This window comes from Salmo salar, chromosome ssa25 (assembly GCF_905237065.1).
Source record: "Salmo salar chromosome ssa25, Ssal_v3.1, whole genome shotgun sequence".
Classification (NCBI taxonomy): Eukaryota; Metazoa; Chordata; class Actinopteri; order Salmoniformes; family Salmonidae; genus Salmo; species Salmo salar.
This window is the reverse complement of record NC_059466.1, coordinates 8,477,147-8,502,776: the sequence shown is the minus strand read 5'-3', so window position 1 is coordinate 8,502,776 and position 25,630 is coordinate 8,477,147. Positions and strand designations below refer to the sequence as shown.

The 25,630-nt window shown below is 41.4% G+C and overlaps 1 protein-coding gene across 1 annotated transcript in view; it reads right to left on the bottom strand.

The window, feature by feature from the left end:
- LOC106586113 (inactive dipeptidyl peptidase 10) overlaps window positions 1–25,630 on the bottom strand; it is a 217,751-nt gene that overhangs the window by 40,124 nt on the left and 151,997 nt on the right. Inside the window, exons 15-17 of the mRNA XM_014172985.2 lie at window positions 15,557–15,604; window positions 14,383–14,504; window positions 11,069–11,113 (exon numbers count right to left, since the gene is read on the bottom strand). Of these exons, the coding sequence (XP_014028460.2) occupies window positions 11,069–11,113; window positions 14,383–14,504; window positions 15,557–15,604 (215 nt within the window). The remainder of the gene's footprint in view (window positions 1–11,068; window positions 11,114–14,382; window positions 14,505–15,556; window positions 15,605–25,630) is intronic.

The following is a 25,630-nucleotide window of genomic DNA, read 5'->3' as shown; positions in this document are numbered from 1 at the left end:
GCTGAAATGGCTCTGATTGGCTGGTCATTCAGAACATTGGTTCAATCAAAGATTTTTGATAGGTGGCGCCTTGTCTGTGCATAAAAGTAACAAGGATATCTTGAGATATCTTAACGTTTTTTGTCTTTCTCACATACTGACACCAAACATTTGAAGTGCGCTCCTCGTGACAATTGTGAAACGGAAGTTAAAGACATGGTAGAGCGCACAGACTCATTTTTGGCATATCTGGAGCAGGTAAAGTGTCGCGTGCTGGTGTTGAGCCAGGGTGATGCCGCTGCACTGACTTCTTTTGCAGACATGGTATGCTAATTAGAGGGACAAAGTGGACACACAGAAACCCCTCTTTCTCCCTCTCCCTCCCCTCCCTCTCTATCCATCTCTCTCTCGTGTCTTTGATGTTTGTTGAAAATGCATTTTGACAGAAACACCGTAGGCCTACATACTGTGATGTACTGTACTGTTAAAATGTTGACATGAAACTCTAAATGACCAAAACTACGCAAATGTATTTGGTAAATATTATATATGTTTAATATCATAACAGTTGTGGTGATTAAATGTTGACAAGTATGAATATCATATAAAGTCAAATGTGTTAAAACGACCTAATCTGTCAAACTTGAACACATCTTGGTATATTCATGCATTAGGCCTAATTCTATTTTCTGGGCCGGAATAGTAACCTGTTTAAATTGGATACGTTTTTCATCCGGCCGTGAAAATACTGCCCCCTAGCCCCTAGAGGTTAATAACTCCAACCTAAATGTATGAAAACTTCCGACTTCAACTTTATGTTTGTTGTTGAACGCTGTTGAACGCTGAAAGCTGAACGAGAGACCTCGGTTTATTGTTTTTAAATACTTTTATTTTATTTTGGATCCTGCGGCTCTGCTGTTCTTAGTTGCTGTGAGTTGCTGCTGTCTGTCCCGGGATCCTTCCAGATTCCGCAGAGGGGAAGAGAAACGGTAGCCGAGCTAGCCTAGCTGGCTCAGCGCTCTCAAATGGAGGTCGCTATAGAACATTTCCAGGCTGCAGGAGCTGTGTTTACTTTGCATTGTTCCGGGACAATATTGGTCCGCTGACTTTCAATGTAGTAACTGCTTGTTTGCGGAGGACTACAGGGGCGAATTGGCTACTCGTAGCAAACCTACATAAGATACTGGGGAATCCACGCCTGCCTACTTTTTATTTTTCTTTCACCCCAGTAGCCGGATGCCGCTCTGATCTGGTTGACGTGTCGCCTCCGTGTCGGCTCTCTACAGCCGACTGGCCGGTGCTCAGCAGGGTTCCATCCCTGAAGGGGTCTCCCCCTTCCCTGGAGAACGGAGCTGTTCTCGACCCAACCAACCAGCCATGGAGATACGTCACTCGCCGTGGAAGTCAAAGACAGCGTCCTCTGGCAACGTGGGTCTCTGGGAGATGTTGAGCCCTTCTTCCTTGGGGGCTTCCCATTCAAGATCGGATCCGGAGGTACCTGCATCTTTGTCCTCTGTTCTGTCTCCCTCTCTGGTAGCTTCTACCTCGGGTTCAGATCCACGGAGCTCCCACCCTCATCAGACCATGAGGATGCCTGAGAGACTGGCCCATTTAACATCACCAGCTGTCATCATAGGCAACTCTATGTTGAGAAACATCTTGGTTCCCAAGGCAAAAACCCTGTGCTACCCAGGATCATGAGTACAGGACATCACAAGGCTGCTTCCGACTGTTCTACAACAGATGCCGGGAGCTGACACTGTCGCAGTCCATGTTGGGTCAAACAACATCAGGAGAGCTAGCTCAGAACATCTGAAAATGGATTTTAAAGAACTGATTTTATTATTAAAAGACTCCAAAAATCGGCCAATCATTTCAGATCCAGTACCATCATGGGGCCGAGGGTGTGAAAGATTCAGCAGTCCTTACACATCTGGCTAAAAGATTAATGTAGCTTTGCTGGAGTCACTTTTATATATAACTTTGTCACCTTCTGGAAACAGGAGATACTCTACAGGAATGACAGAGTCCATCCAAATCATCTTGGCTCCTGGATCCTGTACACGCATTTCAAGGCTGCGTTGAAACAATGACTTATGAATGACCCAAGACGAGCTCAGCTAATCCCTACCATTGTGACAATGAGTCGTCATAATGCTGCATTAAATGTACATTATCCTAGGGGCGTTGGAAGACACAAGTAACACGCTGCGCCGGCAAGATTGAACAGCACACAGACGAGGGGGGGCGGTCTGTGCATATTTGTAAACAACAGCTGGTGCACGAAATCTAAGGAAGTCTCTGGATTTTGCTCGCCTGAAGTAGAGTATATTGTGATAAATTGCAGGCCACACTACTTGCCTAGAGAGTTCTCAGCTATACTTTTTGTGGCTGTTTATTTACCACCACAATCAGATGCGGGCACTAAGACTGCACTCAGTCAGCTGTATAAGGAAATAAGCAAACAGGAAACCACTCAACCAGAGGCGGCGCTCCTAGTGGACGTAGACTTTAATGCAGGGAAACTTAAATCAGTTCTACCAAATCTCTATCAACATGTTAAATGTGCAACCTGAGGGAAAAAAATTCTAGATCACCTGTACTCAACACACAGAGATGCGTAAAAAGCTCTCCCTCACCCTCCATTTGGTAAATCCGACCACAACTCTATCTTCCTGATTCCTGCTTACAAGCAAAAATTAAAGCAGGAAGCACCAGTGACTCGGTCTATAAAAAAATGGTCAGATGAAGCAGATGTTAAACTACATTACTGTTTTGCTATCACAGACTGGAACATTTTCCGGGATTCTTCCGATGACATTGAGGAATACACCACATCAGTCACTGGCTTTACCAATAAGTGCATTGTCCCCACAGTGACTGTACGTACATACCCAACCAGAAGCCATGGATTACAGGCAACATTCGCACTGAGCTAAAGGGTAGAGCTGCCGCTTTCAAGGTGCGGGACTCTAACCCGGAAGCTTACAAGAAATCCCGCTATGCCCTGCGACGAACCATCAAACAGGCAAAGCGTCAATACAGGGCTAAGATTGAATCATACTACACCGGCTTCGACGCTCGTCGGATGTGGCAGGGCTTGCAAACTATTACAGACTACAAAGGGAAGCACAGCTGCGAGCTGCCCAGTGACACGAGCCTACCAGATGAGCTAAATCACTTTTATGCTTGCTTCGAGGCAAGCAACACTGAGGCATGCATGAGAGCATCAGCTGTTCCGGACAACTGTGTGATCACGCTCTCCGTAGCTGACGTGAGTAAGACGTTTAAACAGGTCAACATACACAAGGCTGCGGGGCCAGACGGATTACCAGGACATGTGCTCCGGACATGTGCTGACCAACTGGCAGGTGTCTTCTCTCACATTTTCAACATGTCCCTGATTGAGTCTGTAATACCAACATGCTTCAAGCAGACCACCATAGTCCCTGTGCCCAAGAACACAAAGGCAACCTGCCTAAATGACTACAGACCCGTAGCAGTCACGTCTGTAGCCATGAAGTGCTTTGAAAGGCTGGTAATGGCTCACATCAATACCATTATCCCAGAAACCCTAGACTCACTCCAATTTGCATACCGCCCAAACAGATCCACAGATGATGCAATCTCTATTGCAGTCCACACTGCTCTTTCCCACCTGGACAAAAGGAACACCTATGTGAGAATGCTATTCATTGACTACAGCTCAGCGTTCAACACCATAGTACCCTCAAAGCTCATCACTAAGCTAAGGAACCTGGGAATAAACACCTCCCTCTGCAACTGGATCCTGGACTTCCTGACGGGTCGCCCCCAGGTGGTGAGGGTAGGTAGCAACATATCTACCACACTGATCCTCAACGCTGGAGCTCCCCAGAGGTGCGTGCTCAGTCCCCTACTGTACTCCCTGTTCACCCATGGCCAGGCACGAGTCCAACACCATCATTAAGTTTGCCTGATCACCGACAACGACGTCACAGCCTATAGGGAAGAGGTCAGAGACCTGGCCGGCTGGTGCCAGGATAACAACCTATCCCTCAACGTAACCAAGACTAAGGAGATGATTGTGGACTTCAGGAAAAGGAGCACCGAGCACGTCCCCTTCTCATCGACAGGGCTGTAGTGGAGCAGGTTGAGAGCTTCAAATTCCTTGGTGTCCACATCAACAACAAACTAGAATGGTCCAAACACACCAAGACAGTCATGAAGAGGGCACGACAAAGCCTATTCCCCCTCAAGAAACTAAAAAGATTTGGCATGGGTCCTGAGATCCTCAAAAGGTTCTACAGCTGCAACATTGAGAGCATCCTGACCGGTTGCATCACTGCCTGGTACGGCAATTGCTCGGCCTCCGACACCAAGGCACTTCAGAGGGTAGTGCGTACGGTAGTACATCACTGGGGCAAAGCTGCCTGCCATCCAGGACCTCTACACCAGGCGGTGTCAGAGGAAGGCCCTAAAAATTGTCAAAGACCCCAGCCACCCCAGTCACAGACTGTTCTCTCTACTACCGCATGGCAAGCAGTACTGGGCTATCTGCATTGTGTCCCACCTCCCGCCAACCCCTCCTTTTATGCTACTGCTACTCTCTGTTCATCATATATGCATAGTCACTTTAACCATACCTACATGTACATACTAACTCAATAAGCCTGACTAACCGGTGTCTGTATATAGCCTTGCTACTCTTATTTTCAAATGTATTTTTAATGTTGTTTTATTTCTTTACTTACCTACACACACACACACACACCTTTTTTTCGCACTATTGGTTAGAGCCTGTATGTAAGCATTTCACTGTAAGGTCTACACCTGTTGTATTCGGCGCACATGACAAATAAACTTTGATTTGATTTGATTAACTTAATTTAATTAACCCCCTAATTGCCCTGAATACTTTTGTTAATCCTACAGCTATTGGATGCAGTAATCATGAGCGTATGAACCAGAGTTACACTGTTAGCACTGTTGATGATGTAAAGAATATTTGCTGGTCTGTGGTGTGTAATGAGGTGCAACCAGACGCTGCACTTGACACATTTATGAAATTGCTTATTCCAGTTACTAATAAGCACACACCCATTAAGAAAATGACTGTAAAAACTGTTAAACCCCCTTGGATTGATAAGGAATTGAAAAATGGTATGGTTGAGAGGGATGAGGCAAAAAGCATGGCAAATACATCTGGCAGCCCAACTGATTGGCAAACATACTGCAAATTAAGAAGTCATGTGACTAAGCTAAATAACAATAAAAATAAATTATACTATGACACAAAGATAAATGATATAAAGAATGATATTAATAAGCTTTGGAGCACCTTACATTACATTTTGGGGGAAAAAGCCAACTCGGCTCCATCCTTCATTGAATCAGATGGCTCATTTATCACAAAACCCACTGATATTGCCAACTACTTTAATTACTTTTTCATTGGCAAGATAAACAAACTCAGCAACAAACGCTGACAAGTATCCAAGTATATCTGACCAAATAATGAAAGACAAGAACTGTACTTTTGAATTACGCAAAGTCAGTGTGGAAGAGGTGAAAAAATGGTTGTTGTCTATCAACAATGACAAGCCACCGGGGTCTGACAATCTGGATGGAAAATTACTGAGGATAATAGCGAACGATATTGCCACTCCTATCTTCAATTTAAGCCTACTAGAAAGTGTGTGCCCTCAGGCCTGGAGGGAAGCTAAAGTCATTTGTCTACACAAGAATAGTAAATCCCCTTTTAATGTCTCAAATAGCCGACCAATCAGCCTGCTACCAACCCTTAGTAAACTTCTGGAAAAAATGGTGTTTGTGTCACGCCCTGATCTGTTTCACCTGTTCCTGTGATTGTCTCCACCCCCTCCAGGTGTTGCTTATTTTCCCCAGTGTATTTATCCATGTGTTTCCTGTCTCTGTGCCAGTTCGTCTTGTATGTTTAGTCAAGTCAACCAGCCTGTTTGTCTCGTACTCCTTTTCTATTCTCTTTTTATTGTCCTTCCGGTTCTGACCCCTGCCTGACTTTGGACTACTTTCCTCCCTGCCTGATCATCCTGCCTGCCCTGACCTTGATTCGGCCTGCCCTTCGGTACCTATTGGACTCTGATCTGGTTTTGACCTTTTTTCCTGTCCATGACCATTCTCTAGCCTACTCATTTGGATTAATAAACATTGTAAGACTCCAACCGTCTGCCTCCTGTGTCTGCATCTGGGTCTTGCCTTGATAGTTTGACCAGATACAATGCTATTTCACAATAAACAAATTGACAGCAAACTTTCAACACGCATATAGGGAAGGGCACTCAACAAGCACTGCACTTACACAAATGACTGATGATTGGCTGAGAGAAATTGATAACATTATTGTGGGGGCTGTCTTGTTAGACTTTAGTGCAGCTTTTGACATTATCGATCATAGTCTGCTGCTGGAAAAACATATGTGTTATGGCTTTACACTCCCTGCTATAATGTGGATAAAGAGTTACTTGTCTAACAGAACACAGAGAGTGTTCTTTAATGGAAGACTCTCAAACATAATCCAGGTAGAAGCAGGAATTCCCCAGGGTAGCTGTATAGGCCCCTTGCTTTTTTTCAATCTTTACTAATGACATGCCCATGGCTTTGATTAAGGCCAGTGTGTCTATGTATGCGGGTGATTCAACACTATACACGTCAGCTACTACAGTGACTGAAATGACTGCAACACTTAACAAAGCACTGCAGTTACTTTCGGAACGGGTAGCAAGGAATACTTTAGTCCTAAATATTTCCAAAACTAAAAGCATTGTATTTTGGACAAATCATTCACTAAACATTAAACCTCAACTTCATCTCGTAATGAATAATGTGGAAAATGAGCAAGTTGAGGTGACTAAACTGCTTGGAGTAACCCTGGATTGTAAACTGTCATGGTCAGAACATATTGATATAACAGTAGCTAAGATGGGGAGAAGCCTGTCCATAATAAAGTGCTGTTCTGCCTTCTTAACAACACTATCAAGGCAGGTCCTACAGGCCCTGCTTTTGTAGGCACCTGACCACAATCGTGTGGTCAGGTGCCACAAAGAGGGACATGGGAAAATTGCATTTGGCTCAGAACAGGGCAGCACGGCTGGCCCTTAAAAGTACACGGAGAGCTAACATTAATGACATGCATGTCAATCTCTCATGGCTCAAAGTGGAAGAGAGATTGACTTCCTCATTATTTGATTTTGTAAGAGGTGTTGATAAGCTGAAGGTACCGAGCTGCCTGTTTAACATACTAGCACACAGCTCGGACACCCACGCATACCCCACAAGACATGCCACCAGAGGTTTCTTCACTGTCCCCAAGTCCAGAACAGATTATGGGAGGTGCAAAGTACAACATAGAGCCATGACTACATGGAACTCTATTCCACATCAGGTAACTGATACAAGCAGTAGAATCAGATTCAAAAAGCAGGTAAAAATACACCTTATGGAACAGCGGGACTGGGAAGTAACACAAACATAGGCACAGACACATGCATATACACACCTGATAACCTACGCACCATACACACAAGTACATATGGATTTTGCGTTGTAAATATGTGGTAGTGGAGTATGGGCCTGAATCTATTGTAATGTTTTTTAAATTGTATAACTGCCTTAATTTTGCTGGACCCCAGGAAGAGTAGCTGCTGCCTTGGGTTGGCCTGACTGTCAAAGACCAATATAGTACATGTCACTATTTCTAATATAATTTTCCACACAGGGTGCCTTTCCTGCGCCGGGTGGGCCATTTGCGAAATGTATAGCAGAATTATATCCACTTCTCCACTACACCACTGGTGGGCCTTTTATCTTAGTGCTCTTAGAAGCAAGTGGAATTACAGTGCCTTCAGAAAGTATTCATACGCCTTAATTATTCCACATTGTGTTGTGCTCCAGCCTAAATTCAAAATGGATTAAATTGAAAAAAATGCACACTTCTACACACAATACCCCATAGTGACAAACTGAAAACATGTTTTTAGAAATGTTAGCTAAATTATTGAAAATTAAGCACCTTTGGCAGCGATTACAGCTGTGAGTCTTTCTAGGTAAGTCTCTAAGAGCTTTCCACACCTGGATTGTGCCACATTTGCCTATTATTATTTTTAAAATTCTTCAAGCTCTGTCAAATTGGTTGTTGATCATTGTTAGAAAAACATTTTGCCATAGATGTTCAAGTGGATATAAATCAAAACCTGGCCACTTAGGAACATTCACTGTCTTCTTAGTAAGCAAATCCAGTGTAGATTTGGACTTTTAGGTTGTTGTCCTGATGAAGGTGAATTCATCTCCCAGTGGAAAGCAGACTAAACCAGTTTTTACTCTAGGATTTTGTCTGTGCTTAGCTCCATTCGGAGAAAATGTTCTCCTGAAAAACTCCCCAGTCCTTTATAATTACAAACATACCAATAACATGATACAGCCACCACTATGAAAATATGGTGCCCTTGCTACTCAGTAATGTGTTGTATTGGATTTGCCCCAAACATAACACTTTGTATTTAGGACTCGAAGTGAATTGCTTTGCCACATTTTCTTCAGTTTAACTTTAGTGCAGGATGGATGCATGTTTTGGAATATGTTTTATTTTGTACAGGCTTCTTTCTTTTCACTCTGTCATTTAGGTTAGTATTGTGGAATAACTACAATGTTGTTGATCCATCCTCAGTTTTCTCCTATCACTGCCATTAAACTCTAACTGTTTTAAAATCACCATTGGCTTCATTTTTTTATTTTACCTTTATTTAACTAGGCAAGTCAGTTAAGAACAAATTCTTATTTTCAATGACTGCCTAGGAACATGGTGAAATGCCTGAGCTGTTTCCTTCCTCGCAACTGAGTTAGGAAGGATGCCTGTATCTTTGAAGTGACAGGGTCATACACTATCCAAAGCAAAATTAATAACTTCACCATGCGCAAAGGGATATTCAGTGTCTTTTTTTTTACCATCTACCAATAGGTGCCCTTCTTTGTGATGCATTGGAAAACCTCCCTTGTCTTTGTCGTAAGCTGTGTTTGAAATTCACTACTTGACTAAGGGACCTTACAGATAATTGTAAATGTGGGGTACAGAAATGGGGTAATCATTAAAAAAATCATGTTAACCCCTATTATTGCATACATAGTGAGCCCACTTATTATGTGTCTTGTTAAGCACATTTGTATTCCTTTAGGCTTGCCATAACAAAGAGGTTGAATAATTATTTACTCAAGATTTCAGCTTTACATTTGTATTTTTTTGTAAAAATTTGTAAAAACTCAATTCCACATTTACATTGTGGGATATTATGTGTAAATCTGTGCCCCCACAAAAAACACAATTTAATCAATTTTAAATTCAGGCTGTAACACAACAAAATGTGGACAATGTCAAAGGGTGTGAATACTTTCTGAAGGATCTTTATATTAGACTTATAACACTTTTTGAAAAGGCAAGTTTTACTGGGGGAAGTCGGATAATGTAATTATGTGCAAGAGCACAAAAACGTTTATTTTATTTTTTTTTTTACAAACTCCAAGGTCCTCTGATAATACTAATAACGTGCGTACCGACATCCTTATGTTGTCTGAGAAATTACAGAGTTTGACAGGTTCTGCTCGCAGTTTGAGCAAGAAAACAAGAACGGATTTGAAAGCTTGATGCTTAAAACAAAAGGCAGCGCATATATTTCATATGAATTGCCTACATTCAACTTTCACAGTGAATATTTTTGTTTATACACTTTGTGCCAATGGATTGAACTTGAACGTTGCCAAATGCGTCAGTTTACTTAAATGTGCAATCAAAAAGTATGTCTACCATGGATCGCTAAAATAATCATTATGATCATACTTCCTCAATTTAAATATTATCGGGACACCTATATATTTGTCAGCCAAGCACGAGTTATCAGTGTAACTCAATATAGTCCAGACATGTTGAAAAAACCTCCAGGCTTCCGTCATGAGTCAATTGAATTAAAAAGTTTAAGAATTAGATTAATTTATTCTGCCTGAATCGTCCTCTGGAATAACACACATGCTGGGGTAATACTTCTCCTGTCCGAATACGGTTTAAGACTTATCTTTCAAGTGGGAAGTAAAAATATAACTATGAACTCAAGTGCAGAGAAAATATGGAAACGATGGCAAATTCAGGTTTTTCCGGCACAGACTTTGTGTGGGTGTTGAACAGTGTCCTTGATAACCAACCAAGGCCCAATTGTTTGGCCCAAGGCTTTAAATGTCTCATAAAACCAGATGCATTGTATTTCCTAACCCATAATAAGATGTTGGTTGGTCTACAATTAAGACAGAACTAAATGTTGTACATCAAAATAATGAACTATAGTCAGCCTTTGGCCAGCATGCTACCTGCAGTGCTGCCTGCATGAATTCGACCACTGTAACATTATCAGTGTCTGACCTACAATTGACTAGGTGTGCTATTGATCTTGTCGCAACTGGCAGCATAAATATCAGACCCACTGCAGTGCAGAAATGTTACTTTCTCCAAATACATCTTATACATTCAACTGTTTGTCAATGAGAGTTTTTTTTAAATAATCAGTTTCCTCCACATGGAACTACAAAATGAATGCCTATTGTACATTCCATTTTAGCCATCTGAGAGGAAACTGAACGGTATGTAATTTATCCAGCATTTTTTATAGAAACACAAAATAAATAGGCCTCTCATTACGAAATCACCTAGGCCCCAATGTTCTCAGTTGTGGATTGGAAGGTCTGGCCAAATAATCCTTGCCAAATTAAAAATGTCTTGCCTTTTTTCCACTGCATCTGTTAACATTCAAGACAAAACACTGATAGAAATCCAGACATGGGCGGCGTAAAGGAAAAGAATGAAATTAAGACAACAAGGGGGTTGTTTCAACGAGGGTAACAGTGAGAGGGGAGCTGGCATTTTAAAGAGCAAATCATCAATATTTGAACAAAATGAGCAATGGCTGTTTTTTTCATCCTTTCAACACTTGTTGGTTCTGGCAAAACACCAATGTTCCAAGTTATCTTGCCAATTCCTTTAATAAGTTCATGACATGACCATCAATTGTGGAAGATTAAGTTGAGTTCTTACTGGCATTATTGAGGCTGTGTAAGATCACAGTGGGTGCTCCCGGACCTGCAAGAAATACAAAATCGTTAGACATACAAATGTATCCAATCTGTACATAGAGAGTTACAAAAATAGCACCTCCCAAGCAGGGTAGCACGGTCACAAATACAATACAGCAGCCTTTCCAATCCCCTAGCTGCTGCCACAACCACTGTCACCACTGTCACTTCCCCTTCTTTACCCATTACAGTCAGTGGTTAAAGGTCATTGAAATTGCCTCTAATAACCTGGGCTTGTCAAATTAAGTCAATTCTATTCAGCACCCATTGGAAGACACCCACACTGAGGTTAATAAGATCTAGCAGTCGCTGTGTGGCTGCCCAACCCTCCACAAATCACTCCTACAGCAACTATCAGACCTGTTTAATCAGACTAGCCCTTTCATTTGAATAATGCTAGCTGAGATAATGGTGATTTAACAGCCACACACTGTTGCAATGAATGGTAAACATCTGAGACTTTTAAAGCCCAGCACTGATCAATGAAGAGTAAGCTTTGTTTCATTTCCACCACTTAAGGCAAGTTTTATCATCCCTTACATAGGCTTTTTTTAATTAAAAAAAGATACGAGATTATTCACAACAATGCAGTGATAAAACTCTTAAGGGAAGCTGACCAACAACAAAATTGCAAACTCAGTAAAGAAAAGGGCTGCTATTTTGTCACACAGAGAAATAGTTTCTCATTTGTGTACCTGCTTGAAAATGGTAATAGTATCCGTTGCATTTGATGGAGGGAATTACCTAGCTTTAATATGCTTGATGAGGAGAGCGACAAGCTGCTTGGTTTCTACTGAATTTAGCCTTATCCTCAGATGACGTGCTAACTGCATTGTGTTTATAGCTCACAAACAGAAGGATGGTACATGTTGTCCATTAAACTTATGGTACACAAGACAAACACACTCGAGCATATGGTTAAAACAAACCTTAACAATAAACTGTGGCGGCAATTAACTGGTACGCATGGCACCATAACAACACCTAAAGCAATTATACACAATAGAGCGACTACTTTTATTTTATTTTATGCTTCTTATATGGAATTGTCTGATGGTCTCTCTCCACACTAAATGTTAAATAATGATAGATTGCCAAAGGCAAACCCCGGACATCTGTCAAATGGGTTGTGGCTCAAGGGGCCACTGACACAAAAATGGTTGACTACATTGGAAAAGACAACTTTATTTCAACTATAATTGAATCATACATCCATCTCAAATGGCTCTCAGATTATGTTTGTTTAATTGAGTTCATTTTCATATGTTATGTTAGACTCTAAATCACAAAAATAAAAATTTTCTGGCCTTTATGAGAACAATTTTTTTTAAACAATTTTAACAAATTCATACATACAAGGGGCGGCAGGTAGCCTAGAGGTTAGAGCGTTGGGCCAGTAACCGAAAGGTTGCTTGATTGAATCCCCGAGCTGACAAGGTAAAAATCTGTCATTCTGCCCCTGAACAAGGCAGTTAACCCACTGTTCCCCGGTAGGCCATCACTGTAAATAAGAATTTGTTCTTAACTGACTTGCCTAGATAAATAAAGGATAAATGAAATACCATAGAAATATGAAAACATTTGCATAAAGACCTTTTGCTCATAGCAGTTTGTTGGATGGAGTGTGCTAAATATGCTTGCTCACTATATACAGTACCAGTCCAGAAATTGGATACACCTACTCATTCAAGGGTTTTTCATTTTTTTTTAATATTTTCTACATTGTAGTATAATAGTGAAGACATCAAAACTATGAAATAACACATACGGAATAATGTAGTAACCAAAAAAGTGTTAAGCAAATCATTAAAATATTTTTGATTCTTCAAAGTAGCCACCCTTTTCCTTGATGACAGCTTTGTACACTCTTGCCATTCTCTCAACCAGCTTTATGAGGAATCCTTTTCCAACAGTCTTGAAGGAGTTTCCAAATATCCAGGATGCATCACAACCAGTTGTGATTGGGAGTCCCATAGGGCGGCGCACAATTGGACCAGAGTTTGGCCTGTGTAGGCCGTCATTCTAAATAATAATTTGTTCTTAACTGACTTGCCTAGTTAAATAGAGGTTAAATAACTATGCTGAGCACTTTTTGGCTGCTTTTCCTTCACTCTATGGTCCAACTCATCACAAACCATCTCAATTGGGCTGAGGTCGAGTAATTGTGGAGGCCAGGTCATCTGATGCAGCACTCAATCACTCCCCTTCTTGGTCAAATAGCCCTTACACAGCCTGGAGGTGTGTTTTGGGTCATTGTCCTGTTGATAAACAAATGATAGTCCCACTAAGCGCAAACCAGATGGGTTGGTGTCTCACTGCAGAATGCTGTGGTAGCCATGCTGATTAAGTGTGCCTTGAATTCTAAAAGAATCACTGACAGTGTCACCAGCAAAGCACCCCCACACATTTACACCTCCTCCTCCATGCTTCACGGTGGGAACCACACATTTGGACTCATCAGACCAAAGGACAGATTTCCACCGGTCTATTGTCCATTGCTCATGTTTCTTGGCCCAAGGAAGTCTCTTCTTATTATTGGTGTCCTTTAGTAGTGGTTTCTTTGCATCAATTCGGCCACGAAGGCCTGATTCACGCAGTCTCCTCTGAACAGTTGATGTTGACATGTGTCTGTTACTTGAACTCTGTGAAGCATTTATTTGGGCGTACATTTCTGAGGCTGGTAACTCTAATGAACGTATCCTCTGCAGCAGAGGCTAGTTGAGATAATGCCAAGAGTGTGCAAAGCTGTCATCAAGGCAAAGGGTGGCTACTTTGAAGAATCTCAAATATAAAATATATTTTGATTTGTTTAACACTTTTTTGGTAAGATGTATCTCTGATCATGTATCTAAATCTAAGCAGATGATGCATTGGTTGGGTTTAGCAAATGGCCTAGCTGGCATACCTTCACAGTCTATAATAAATGGTTAGTTGATGTTGGTTCCTAATATCTTTAAATAACCTCTCAAACAAAGTTGATGCTCTACCAATATTTATCTGTATTAAACAAAGAAAGACGAGTGGTGCTATCATTTTGTTGAATATTAGCCTTTAAAATGATGCACTGCTTGTTTTAGCATTTAGCTTAGCTGACTAACTGTAAAATGACATGTATGGATTAGACTGCTTGTGCTATATTGGCACTACGGAGCATTGCTATGCAATAGACTGTCTGTGTTAGCATTTAGTTTACGTTGCATTGGCCTGCTAGTGCTATCTTGGTGCTAGTTGTCTGTGTTAGCATTTAGCTTGGCTACTAGCCTTGGCTACTATTACCTTTACAGTGGAGGAGGATGTGCTGATCACTGGGGTTTATCTCAGCATCGAAGAACAGACAGTGGGCCTTATTTAGCTCACACGTCAGACAGTGTCGAGGGAACAACCCCACAGTCTTCACACTGAAAGGAAGGGGAAGAGGGAAGATTAGGAGACCGTTTTAACTTCTACTGCAAATCCTAAAGAGCAGGCCTATTGAGTATCTAGCACCAGTGGTGTTTGCAGTTTGCACATGATATTTACACTCCACAGAAATGAAGAGATTAGCAATGTTGAGGTTGGGAGTTCATTAGTTCACCTGAAAGCATTTGAAATGTAATTAAGCCGATTCGACCTCATCAAAAGACCAGCTGGATTTGGATATGGTTTGTTGAAAAATGTAATTATTACCTCTCCAGACTTCAGACTCTTTATAAGAGTCAGGTAACTGCCAAAATAATGTAAACACTTGAGTAAATGAGGGATACAAATTATATTGAAAGCAGGTGCTTCCACATAGGTGTGGTCCCATCATGCTTAGGTTCATTATTTTGGATACCATTTCTATTCCCCAATAGGATGGCAATGCCCTGTGGTTGTTCCACTGGATATCTTAAGGTGAATGCACCAATTTGTAAGTCGCTCTGGATAAGAGCGTCTGCTAAATGACGTAAATGTAAATGTAATCCACAAGGCAAGAGGGGTTACAGAATGGTTTGATGAACATGAAAATGATGCAAACCATACGCCATGGCCATTTCTGTCACCAGATCTCAACCCAATTGGTTCTTGGAGATTCTGGAGCTGCGCCTGAGACAGCGTTTTCTACCATCATCAACAAAACACCAACTGATGGAATTCCTCGTGAAAGAATGGTATCTCATCGCTCCAATAGAGTTCCAGACACACAATCTTTGCAAGGTGCATGGAAGCTGTTCTGGCTCATGGTGGCCCAACGCCCTATTAAGACAATTCATGTTGGTGTTTTCTTTATTTTGGCAGTTACCTGTATTATGTGGTGTACACAATCTTACATCAAGAGCATCTCTATATTGCTGTATGCACAAAACTTCAGCTGTTTACCATTGTTATGACATGTTCTTCACAAGAGGGAAATGATAGGCGATAAGACGGACTGTAAAGCAAAGGGGAGCTGTTAAAAACAAGATTCATGACAGGTTGCTAAATGTGTCACCTGAAAAGCTGTCTTCTCCGTGGTGAACCTTCAGTGCTGAGGAAATAACTGTATGCAGGAAACAAACAAGTTAATTGGGTTTCAAAGAAAATCGGTGGCCTTTGTTAACACGGTTATGCCACAAATACTGTACATGCTCAAGCAGCATTCATCCTTGTACTTCATAAGCAACGTACATGACATTCAGTCTTGAGGCATTAGGCATGGTGTTTATTGGTGTCAAGATGAGAATAATAAAATCTGCCTATTGAGCAAAAATATCATGCTAATCCAGTTACTACACAGTTTCACATTCAACGTTATGTGTTTTACGACAAGTAAATTCTTAAACCTCCTTTTCCCACCATGCACTATGGTGTGTTGTCTGTGATTGGTAGTTACATTGGTCTGAGAATTAGATTCGGAATCTACCTGACACCTTACAATAGTAATATCACAAAGCCCCTCATAACATACAATGAAGTTGGCTCCAATAGACACTGTGTTAACTAACCTCCAGATGAGCTTCAATGCCATACAACTCTCCTTCCGTGGCCTCCAACTGCTCTTAAATGCAAGTAAAACTAAAGGCATGCTCTTCAACCGATTGCTGCCCGCCCGTCGAGCATCACTACTCTGGACGGTTCTGACGTAGAATATGTGGACAACTACAAATACCTAGGTGTCGGGTTAGACTGTAAACTCTCCTTCCAGACTCACATTAAACATCTCCAATCCAAAATGAAATCTAGAATCGGCTTCCTATTTTGCAACAAAGCATCCTTCACTCATGTTGCCAAACATACCCTCGTAAAATTGACCATCCTACCGATCCTCGACTTCGACAATGTCATTTACAAAATAGCCTCCAACACTCTACTTAACAAATTGGATGTAGTCTATCACAGTGCCATCCGTTATGTCACCAAAGCCCCATATACTACCCACCACTGCGACCTGTATGCTCTCGTTGGCTGGCCCTCGCTTCATACTCCGTTGCCAAACCCACTGGCTCCAGGTCATCTACAAGTCTCTGCTAGGTAAAGCCCCGCCTTATCTCAGCTGGTCACCATAGCAGCACCAACTCACTGGTCACCATAGCAGCACCAACCCGTAGCACGCACTCCAGCAGGTATATCTCACTGGTCACCCCCAAAGCCAATTCTTCCTTTGGCCGCCTCTCCTTCCAGTTCTGTGCTGCCAATGACTGGAACGAACTGCACAAATCTCTAAAGCTGGAGACTCTTACCTCCCTCACTAGCTTTAAGCACCAGCTGTCAGAGCAGCTCACAGATCACTGCACCTGTACATAGCTCATCTGTAAATAGCCCATCCAATCTACCTCATCCCCATAGTGTATTTATTTATCTTGCTCCTTTGCACCCCAGTATCTCTACTTGCACATTCATCTTCTGCACATCCTACCAATCCAGTGTTTAATTGCTTTATTGTAAATACTTCGCCACCATGGCCTATTTATTGCCTTACCTCTCTTATCCTACCTCATTTGCACATGCTCTATATATATTGTTCCACTGTATTATTGAATGTATGTTTGTTTATTCCATGTGTAACTCTGTGTTGTTGTATGTGTCGAAATGCTTTGCTTTATCTTGGCCAGGTCGCAGTTGCAAATGAGAACTTGTTTTCAACTAGCCTACATGGTTAAATAATGGTGAAATAAATACATTTTAAAAAGTTCATTGTGATAACAATGACATTTTCTGTTTGTGCTGTCGCCAACTCCTCTACAACATTAATTCATCATTCCATACATGCACATGAACTCAGCAACAACAAAAAAGTCCCTTTTTCAGGACCCTGTCTTTCAAAGATAATTTGTAAAAATCCAAATAACTTCACAGATCTTCGTTGTAAAGGGTTTAAACACTGTTTCCCCATGCTTGTTCAATGAACCATAAACAACTAATGAACATGCACCTGTGCAACGGTCGTTAAGACACTAACAGCTTACAGACGGTAGGCAATTAAGGTCACAGTTATGAAAACTTAGGACACTAAAGACGCCAAAAGAAAGATGCCCAGGGTCCCTGCTCATCTGCGTGAACGTGCCTTAAGCATGCTGCAAGGAGGCACGAGGACCGCAGATGTGGCCAGGGCAATAAATTGCAATGTCCGTACTGTGAGACGCCTAAGACAGCGATACAGGGAGACAGGATGGACAGCTGATCGTCCTCGCCATGGCAGACCACGTGTAACAACACCTGCACAGGATTGGTACATCCGAACATCACACCTGCGAGACAGGTACAGGATGGCAACAACAACTGCCCAAGTTACACCAGGAACGCACAATCCCTCCATTAGTGCTCAGACTGTCCGCAATAGGCTGAGAGAGGCTGGACTGAGGGCTTGTAGGCCTGTTGTAAGGCAGGTCCTCACCAGACATCACCGGCAACAACGTCGCCTACGGGCACAAACCCACCATCGCTGGACCAGACAGGACTGGCAAGAAGTGCTCTTCACTGACGAGTCACGGTTTTGTCTCACCAGGGGTGATGGTCGGATTCGCGTTTATCTTCGAAGGAATGGGCGTTACACCGAGGCCTGTACTCTGGAGCGGGATCAATTTGGAGGTGGAGGGTCCGTCATGGTCTGGGGCGGTGTGTCACAGCATCATCGGACTGAGCTTGTTGTCATTGCAGCAAATCTCAATGCTGTGCGTTACAGGGAAGACATCGTCCTCCCTCATGTGGTACCCTTCCTGCAGGCTCATCCTGACATGACCCTTCAGCATGACAATGCCACCAGCCATACTGCTCGTTCTGTGCGTGATTTCCTGCAAGACAGGAATGTCAGTGTTCTGCCAAGGCCAGCGAAGATCTTAATCCAATAGAGCACGTCTGGGATCTGTTGGATCGGAGGGTGAGGGCTAGGGCCATTCCCCCTAGAAATGTCCAGTAACTTGCAGGTGCCTTGGTGGAAGAGTGGGGTAACATCTCACAGCAAGAACTGGCAAATATTTTGCAGTCCATGAGGAGGAGATGCACTGCAGTACTTAACGCAGCTGGTGGCCACACCAGATACTGACTGTTACTTCTGATTTTGACCCCCCCTTTGTTCAGGGACACATTATTCCATTTCTGTGAGTCACATGTCTGTGGAACTTGTTCAGTTTATGTTTCAGTTGTTGAATCTTGTTATAATCATACAAATATTTACACATGTTAAGTTTGCTGAAAATAAACGCAGTTGACAGTGAGAGGAAGTTTATTTTTTTGAGTTTATATGATCTGTCGACCAGACTAGGTGCTGCTATGTACGAGATGCCTTTGGTTCAAGAATCGATGAGGAATGTGATGAATTAAGATTAATGTAATTTTCAAGGTTAAATGTCCGGCATTATCACATATGGGACTCATATCAACATGAGTTCGTTTCCAGATGCCCAACTATCTATCACCTAGCCATACAACACTGTTATATGTGTATACACTGGTTGCTCAACTATAAGTTTTGAAATTATGCTGCGTGACTTAGAGGTCATTTGTTGTTTAGTAAGGTACACTGCATCACTGCTTCATTGCACAAGGGGGAGTTAGAGCACAGATTATGCTTTTGGGTCCCAAGGCGCTAATGTGTCTCACGCTGACAACGAATGGGCGACATAAACAAAATAGAAACTGATAATTGTACACAACTTCAAAATTGAATTTCAATGAACTGAATGATGAGGTTGAAGAAGGTGATTGAATTTAGAACAATAGTGTAAGAATTGCTATTCCTCTGTCCTGCACGCGCACACTTTGAAAAATACATGACTTTTTTTGTTTCTGCTCTTCAGTATTAATTACTAAAACTGCTGTTACAGTAAGGTTTTTATTCTAAGAGAAATGAAAATGTTCAATTATATTCCATGATATTCTTAAGATATACAGTTGAAGTCGGAAGTTTACATACACTTAGGTTGGATTCATTAAAACTTGTTCTTCAACCACTCCACAAATTTCTTGTTAACAAACTATAGTTTTGGCAAGTCGGTTAGGTCATCTACTTTGTGCATGACACAAGTCATTTTTCCAAACATTGTTTACAGACTATTTACAGATTATTTCATGTCTAATTCAATGTATCACAATTTTAGTGGGTCAGAAGTTTACTTACACTAAGTTGACTGTGCCTTTAACCAGCTTGGAAAATTCCAGAAAATTATGTCATGGCTTTAGAAGCTTCTGATAGGCTAATTGACATCATTTGAGTCAATTGGAGGTGTACCTGTGGATGTATTTCAAGGCCCACCTTCAAACTCAGTGCATCTTTGCTTGACATTATGGGAAAACCAAAAGAAATCAGCCAAGACCTCAGACAAAAATTGCAGACCTCCACAAGTCTGGTTCATCCTTGGGAGCAATTTCCAAAGACCTGAAGGTACCACCTTCATCTGTACAAACAATAGTACGCAAGTATAAACACCATGGGACCACGCATCCGTCATACCACTCAGGAAGGAGACACATTCTGTCTCCTAGAGATGAACGTACTTTGGTGCGAAAAGTGCAAATCAATCCTAGAACAACAGCAAAGGACCTTGTGAAGATGCTAGAGGAAACAGGTACAAACGTATCTATATCCACAATAAAACGAGTCCTATATCGACATAACTTGAAAGGCCGCTCAGCAAGGAAGAAGCCACTGCTCCAAAATCGCCATAAAAAAGCCAGACTACGGTTTACAACTGCACATGGGGACAAAGATCATACTTTTTGGAGAAATGTCCTCTGGTCTGATGAAACAAAAATATATAATGACCATCGTTATGTTTGGAGGAAAAGGGGGGGCTTGCAAGCCGAAGAACACCATCCCAACCGTGAAGCACGGGGTGGCAGCATCATGTTGTGGGGGTGCTTCGCTGCAGGAGAGACTGGTGCATTTCACAAAATAGGTGGCATCATGAAGCAGGAAAACTACGTGGATATATTGAAGCAACATCTCAAGACATCAGTCAGGAAGTTAAAGCTTGGTTGCAAATGGGTCTTCCAATTGGACAATGACCCCAAGCATACTTCCAAAGTTGTGGCAAAATGGCTTAAGGACAACAAAGTCAAGGTATTGGAGTGGCCATCACAAAGCCCTGACCTCAATCCTATAGAAAATTTGTGGGCTGAACTGAAAAAGCGTGTGCGAGCATGGAGGCCTACAAATCTGACTCAGTTACACGAGCTCTGTCAGGAGGACTGAGCCAAAATTCACCCAACTTATTGTGGGAAGCTTGTGGAAGGCTACCTGAAACGTTTGACCCAAGTTAAACAATTTAATGGCAATACTACCAAATACTAATTGAGTGTATGTAAACTTCTGACCCACTGGGAATGTCATGAAAGAAATAAAAGCTAAAATAAATAATTCTCTCTACTATTATTCTGACATTTCACATTCTTAAAATAAAGTGGTGATCCTAACTGACCTAAGACAGGGAATTTTTACTAGGATTAAATGTCAGGAATTGTGAAAAACTGAGTTTAAATGTATTTGGCTAAGGTGTATGTAAACTTCCGACTTCAACTGTATGTGTTGACTGAATATAAGCAAGTGATGTCTGCTAAATAATCAAGTTAATGGCGTAGTCATATAGCCTCGGCACCTACATAAAGCTGAGTGACTCACTCATTCTTGGCTTTGGATCAAAATAAATATGTACCAACATTCTTTCTGATAGACTTTAATAAATAAATGTTTTGGATATCCTGACGTAGACATCATGTATTATGGGCTATTAGCGGGACAATAGACTCTTGCCAACACCTCTGTATTTTGACACTTTGTGCAAGGCAATTGATCAGCATTAAAATCTTTGTGGATGGGGCCTCCCGAGTGGCACAGCGGTCTAACACAATGCATCGCACTGCAAACCACGCTGCTACAGATGCTTGTTCCATACCCTTGACATCATGTATCCCGCGACTGGGAGACCCATGAGGCGACAGTGGGCTTTTGGTTTCTCTTCCTCTAAAAACAGAAATACAGAATTCTAAATAACAAACTAGCTTTATTTACAAATTAGTATGAATGTCTCACCCCATGTTCAAGAATGGCCTTTTTCTCGCTCACTTTAGGTTATTTGAAAACAAAATCATCTCAAAAATATTGTTATTTTTTTAAACAAGCCAAAGAAAGTTGGTTGCAATTTCAATTTAATCCACCAGAAAAGACAGAACAAATAATAGAACAAATATTGTGGTTTAACTCAAATATTCTAATTGATGAACATTTTTTATTGTCTGTACTAGATTTTCTGTTCCTCCTGAAAGCCTTAATCTGCTTACTTAAATGAATAGAGATCCTGGTCATGGTGCTACAGTATGTTGTTACAGCATAATCAAAGTGAAGACAATCGGCGAACTGCTGTATACTTATGGCCTATTGTGAGCTGAAAGTCACACCTTTCCAGTACTCCTCACCCATCCCCAAACTCCACCCTTGAAGGCAGACCAGCAGAAAGAGAAACATTATCTGAGGGCAAAGATACGGGCAACAGCTGGTCCAGAGCCAGGCGGCATTGGCAGAGTCACTCGTCATTGGCAGAGAGTCAGGTGTCATTGGCGGAAAGTCAGGTGGAGAATGACGCATTGAAGAGGGCGAGGAACGAGATGGAGTCATAATCCATGTCAGGCACACCTGTGTGCTCTGGAACTCCACCTCCGACAGACAGCGTTAACATACCTATACCTGGCGGGTTCTTCAGGTTGTCGGTTCACCCTGACATTTCCATTCTGCTTCTGACAACAGAACTTGACCAACTGCTCACCAGGCACAGCAAGGGCCGTCCAGAACGTTATGCTGGTCTGCTATTCCAAGGATGTGTAACTGAAGAGAGATACTATGAGTGGACACAGAATATCAACTGGGATGGATCCAGAGGCTAATGTGGCTTACCAGTGAACTTCTGGGTGTTCATCATTAATACTGTGTCTCAGAAGTTTCTGTCCATGACTGATGCAACCCAAAAAAAGCATTAAAGACAAAGTTAATGAGTACTTGAGGTCACCGAGAAAGTCTGGACATGGCCTGCTTTCCCTTATGTCAGGAATTAGAAACTTTACCATGTTTACCACAGTATGTACTGTAGGCTATGTTTACTTGTCAGATGGCACAGTAGCCTAATAAACAAATAGTAGCCTAACAAAAAAGCCCATCCAACTAGCTCATCACCATATTGTTATTTGTTTTATTTATTTCGCTCCTTTGCACCCTAGTACCGCTACTTGCACACTCATCTTCTGCACATCTATCACCCCAGTGTTGAATTTGCCATACTGTAATAATTGTGCCACTATGGTCTATTTATTGCCTCACCCCCTTATCCTACCTCATTTGCACACACTGTATATAGACTTTCTCTATTGTATTACTGACTGTATGTTTGTTTATTCCATGTGTAACTCTGCTTTGCTTTATCTTGGCCAGGTCGCAGTTGTAAATGAGAACTTGTTCTCAACTAGCCTACCTGGTTAAATAAAGGTGACCAATTTTTTTTTTTAAATGCAGGCAGCTTCTATCTTCAAAATGCTTTAAATGCTTTATTAACCAAATGTTTAAAGTGCGTGTGGGCGACCTCATGCAACCGCAACATGTTGGATGAAGCATATACTGTACAGTGCTGTATTTCTTTATCAGCATCTTTATGCTTTCGTTAATAATAATGATAGAAAGACTCTTTCAAAATGGAGATGTTTATTTCGATATGGATCTATAACGAATTACTATGGGAATAAATATCACTAAATGACAGAAATATTGTAACAAAGTAGGCTAAGGAAGGTAAACAAATGGTTGCTTACTGGAAAATTCTCTTTCAAAATGAATGGAAGAAACACCATTCAAAGGTCAAGACAGCACTGCTCTGAGACATGCATGGGGACTGGTCTTGATAAATCAACAAGATTTTTATTTTCACTGAATCTCCGTTTGGGTATTGGTTAGACTACAATTAGGGTGTGGAAATGTTAGGATTATTTTGCTCTTACTGTACTGTAGCCTACTCCCGACCGGTCACATTGTACTACAACGTTATGGGCTATTAGCAGGACAATAGACTCTTGCCAAAATGGAGGGTAGGGGGAGAATTGTATCGTCAAATGTATTTCTTAGTTAGGTTGGCTGTATCACAACCGGCCATGACTGGTTGCAATTTCAGTTTTATTCACCAGAAAAGACAGAACAAATAATACAACAAATATTGTGGTTAAACTCAAATATACTAATTGATAACTTTATCAATTGGAACCTTTAACACGTGGAAGGGTGAAAAAGTATTATTATTATCATTATTAACCCTGTTTTTCACAAGCGTAGCAGGCTGTGAATTCTGCAAACAACGTTTCTAGGATTGGCTATTAGCAGGACAATATGGCAGCAGGACAATATGGCGGCAGGTAGCCTAGTGGTTAGACTAGTAACCGGAAGGTTGCAAGATCGAATCCCCGAGCTGACAAGGTAAAAATCTGTCATTCTGCCCCTGAACAAGGCAGTTAACCCACTATTCTTAGGCCATCATTGAAAATAAGAATTTGTTCTTAACTGACTTGCCTAGTTAATAAAGGTAAAATAAAAAATATATATACATTGGTCATCTTGGTCATGGCTCCTGAGTGGCGCAGTGGTCTAAGGCACTGCATCTCAGTGCAAGAGGCATCACTACAGTCACTGGTTAGAATCCAGGCTGTATCACATCTGACAATGTTTGGGAGGGCGGTGCACAATTGGCCCAGTGTCGTCCGGGTTAGGGGAGGGTTTGGCCGGCCGGCATGTCCTTGTCCATAAAATAGCCACGCTGGGTTTATGGTTTCTCTCCCTCTAAGAACAGAAATAAATATTTTGGCCTTTATAAATATTATTTTGGCCTATATTCAAATTATAATCACTCACTTTAAGTTATTTGAAAACGAAATCATCTCCAAAATATTGTTATTTTTTAAACAAAGCGATTATTATTATTAATAATTGATTTATAATGATATAAAAGCCCCTTAGATATTCTCACAGATCATATTTGCCCTAACGAAAAATGCCCCTTAGATATTAATTTAGAATCCTCCAATCCTCTAAATCTAATTATTGGCGGAGAGTCACGTCATTTATTTTTTATATTCTTTATATATTGTAGGCCTACCGCAGGCGACATGAGTCTCACTAGTGTTGAGTAATGAGCTGTTAACCTGTTAGGGCTAGGGGGCAGCATTTGCACGTCTGGATAAAAAAAATGTACCCGATTTAATCTGGTTACTAATCCTACCCAGTAACTAGAATATGCATATACTTATTATATATGGATAGAAAACACTCTAAAGTTTCTAAAACTGTTTGAATGGTGTCTGTGAGTATAACAGAACTCATTTGGCAGGCAAAACCCTGAGACATTTTCTGACAGGAAGTGGATACCTGATGTGTTGTATTGACTTTAAACCTATCCCATTGAAAAACACAGGGGCTGAGGAATATTTTGGCACTTCCTATTGCTTCCACTAGATGTCACCAGCCTTTACAAAGTGTTTTGAGTCTTCTGGAGGGAGATCTGACCGAACAAGAGCCATGGAACGATGATGTCCCATTAGACACCTGGCGCGCGAGTTCATGTTGGGTACCCTCGTTCCAATACGTTATAAAAGAGTATGCATTCGTCCACCTTGAATATTATTCATGTTCTGGTTAAAAAGGCCCTAATGATTTATGCTATACAACGTTTGACATGTTTGAACGAACGTAAATATATTTTTTTCCCCTCGTTCATGACGAGAAGTCCGGCTGGCTTAGATCATGTGCTAACAAGACGGAGATTTTTGGACATAAATGATGAGCTTTTTTGAACAAAACTACATTCGTTATGGACCTGTGATACCTGGAAGTGACATCTGATGAAGAGAATCAAAGGTAATGTATTATTTACATAGTATTTTCGATTTTAGATCTCCCCAACATGACGTCTAGTCTGTATCGCAACGCGTATTTTTCTGGGCGCAGTGCTCAGATTATTGCAAAGTGTGATTTCCCAGTAAGGTTATTTTTAAATCTGGCAAGTTGATTGCGTTCAAGAGATGTAAATCTATAATTCTTTAAATGACAATATAATATTTTACC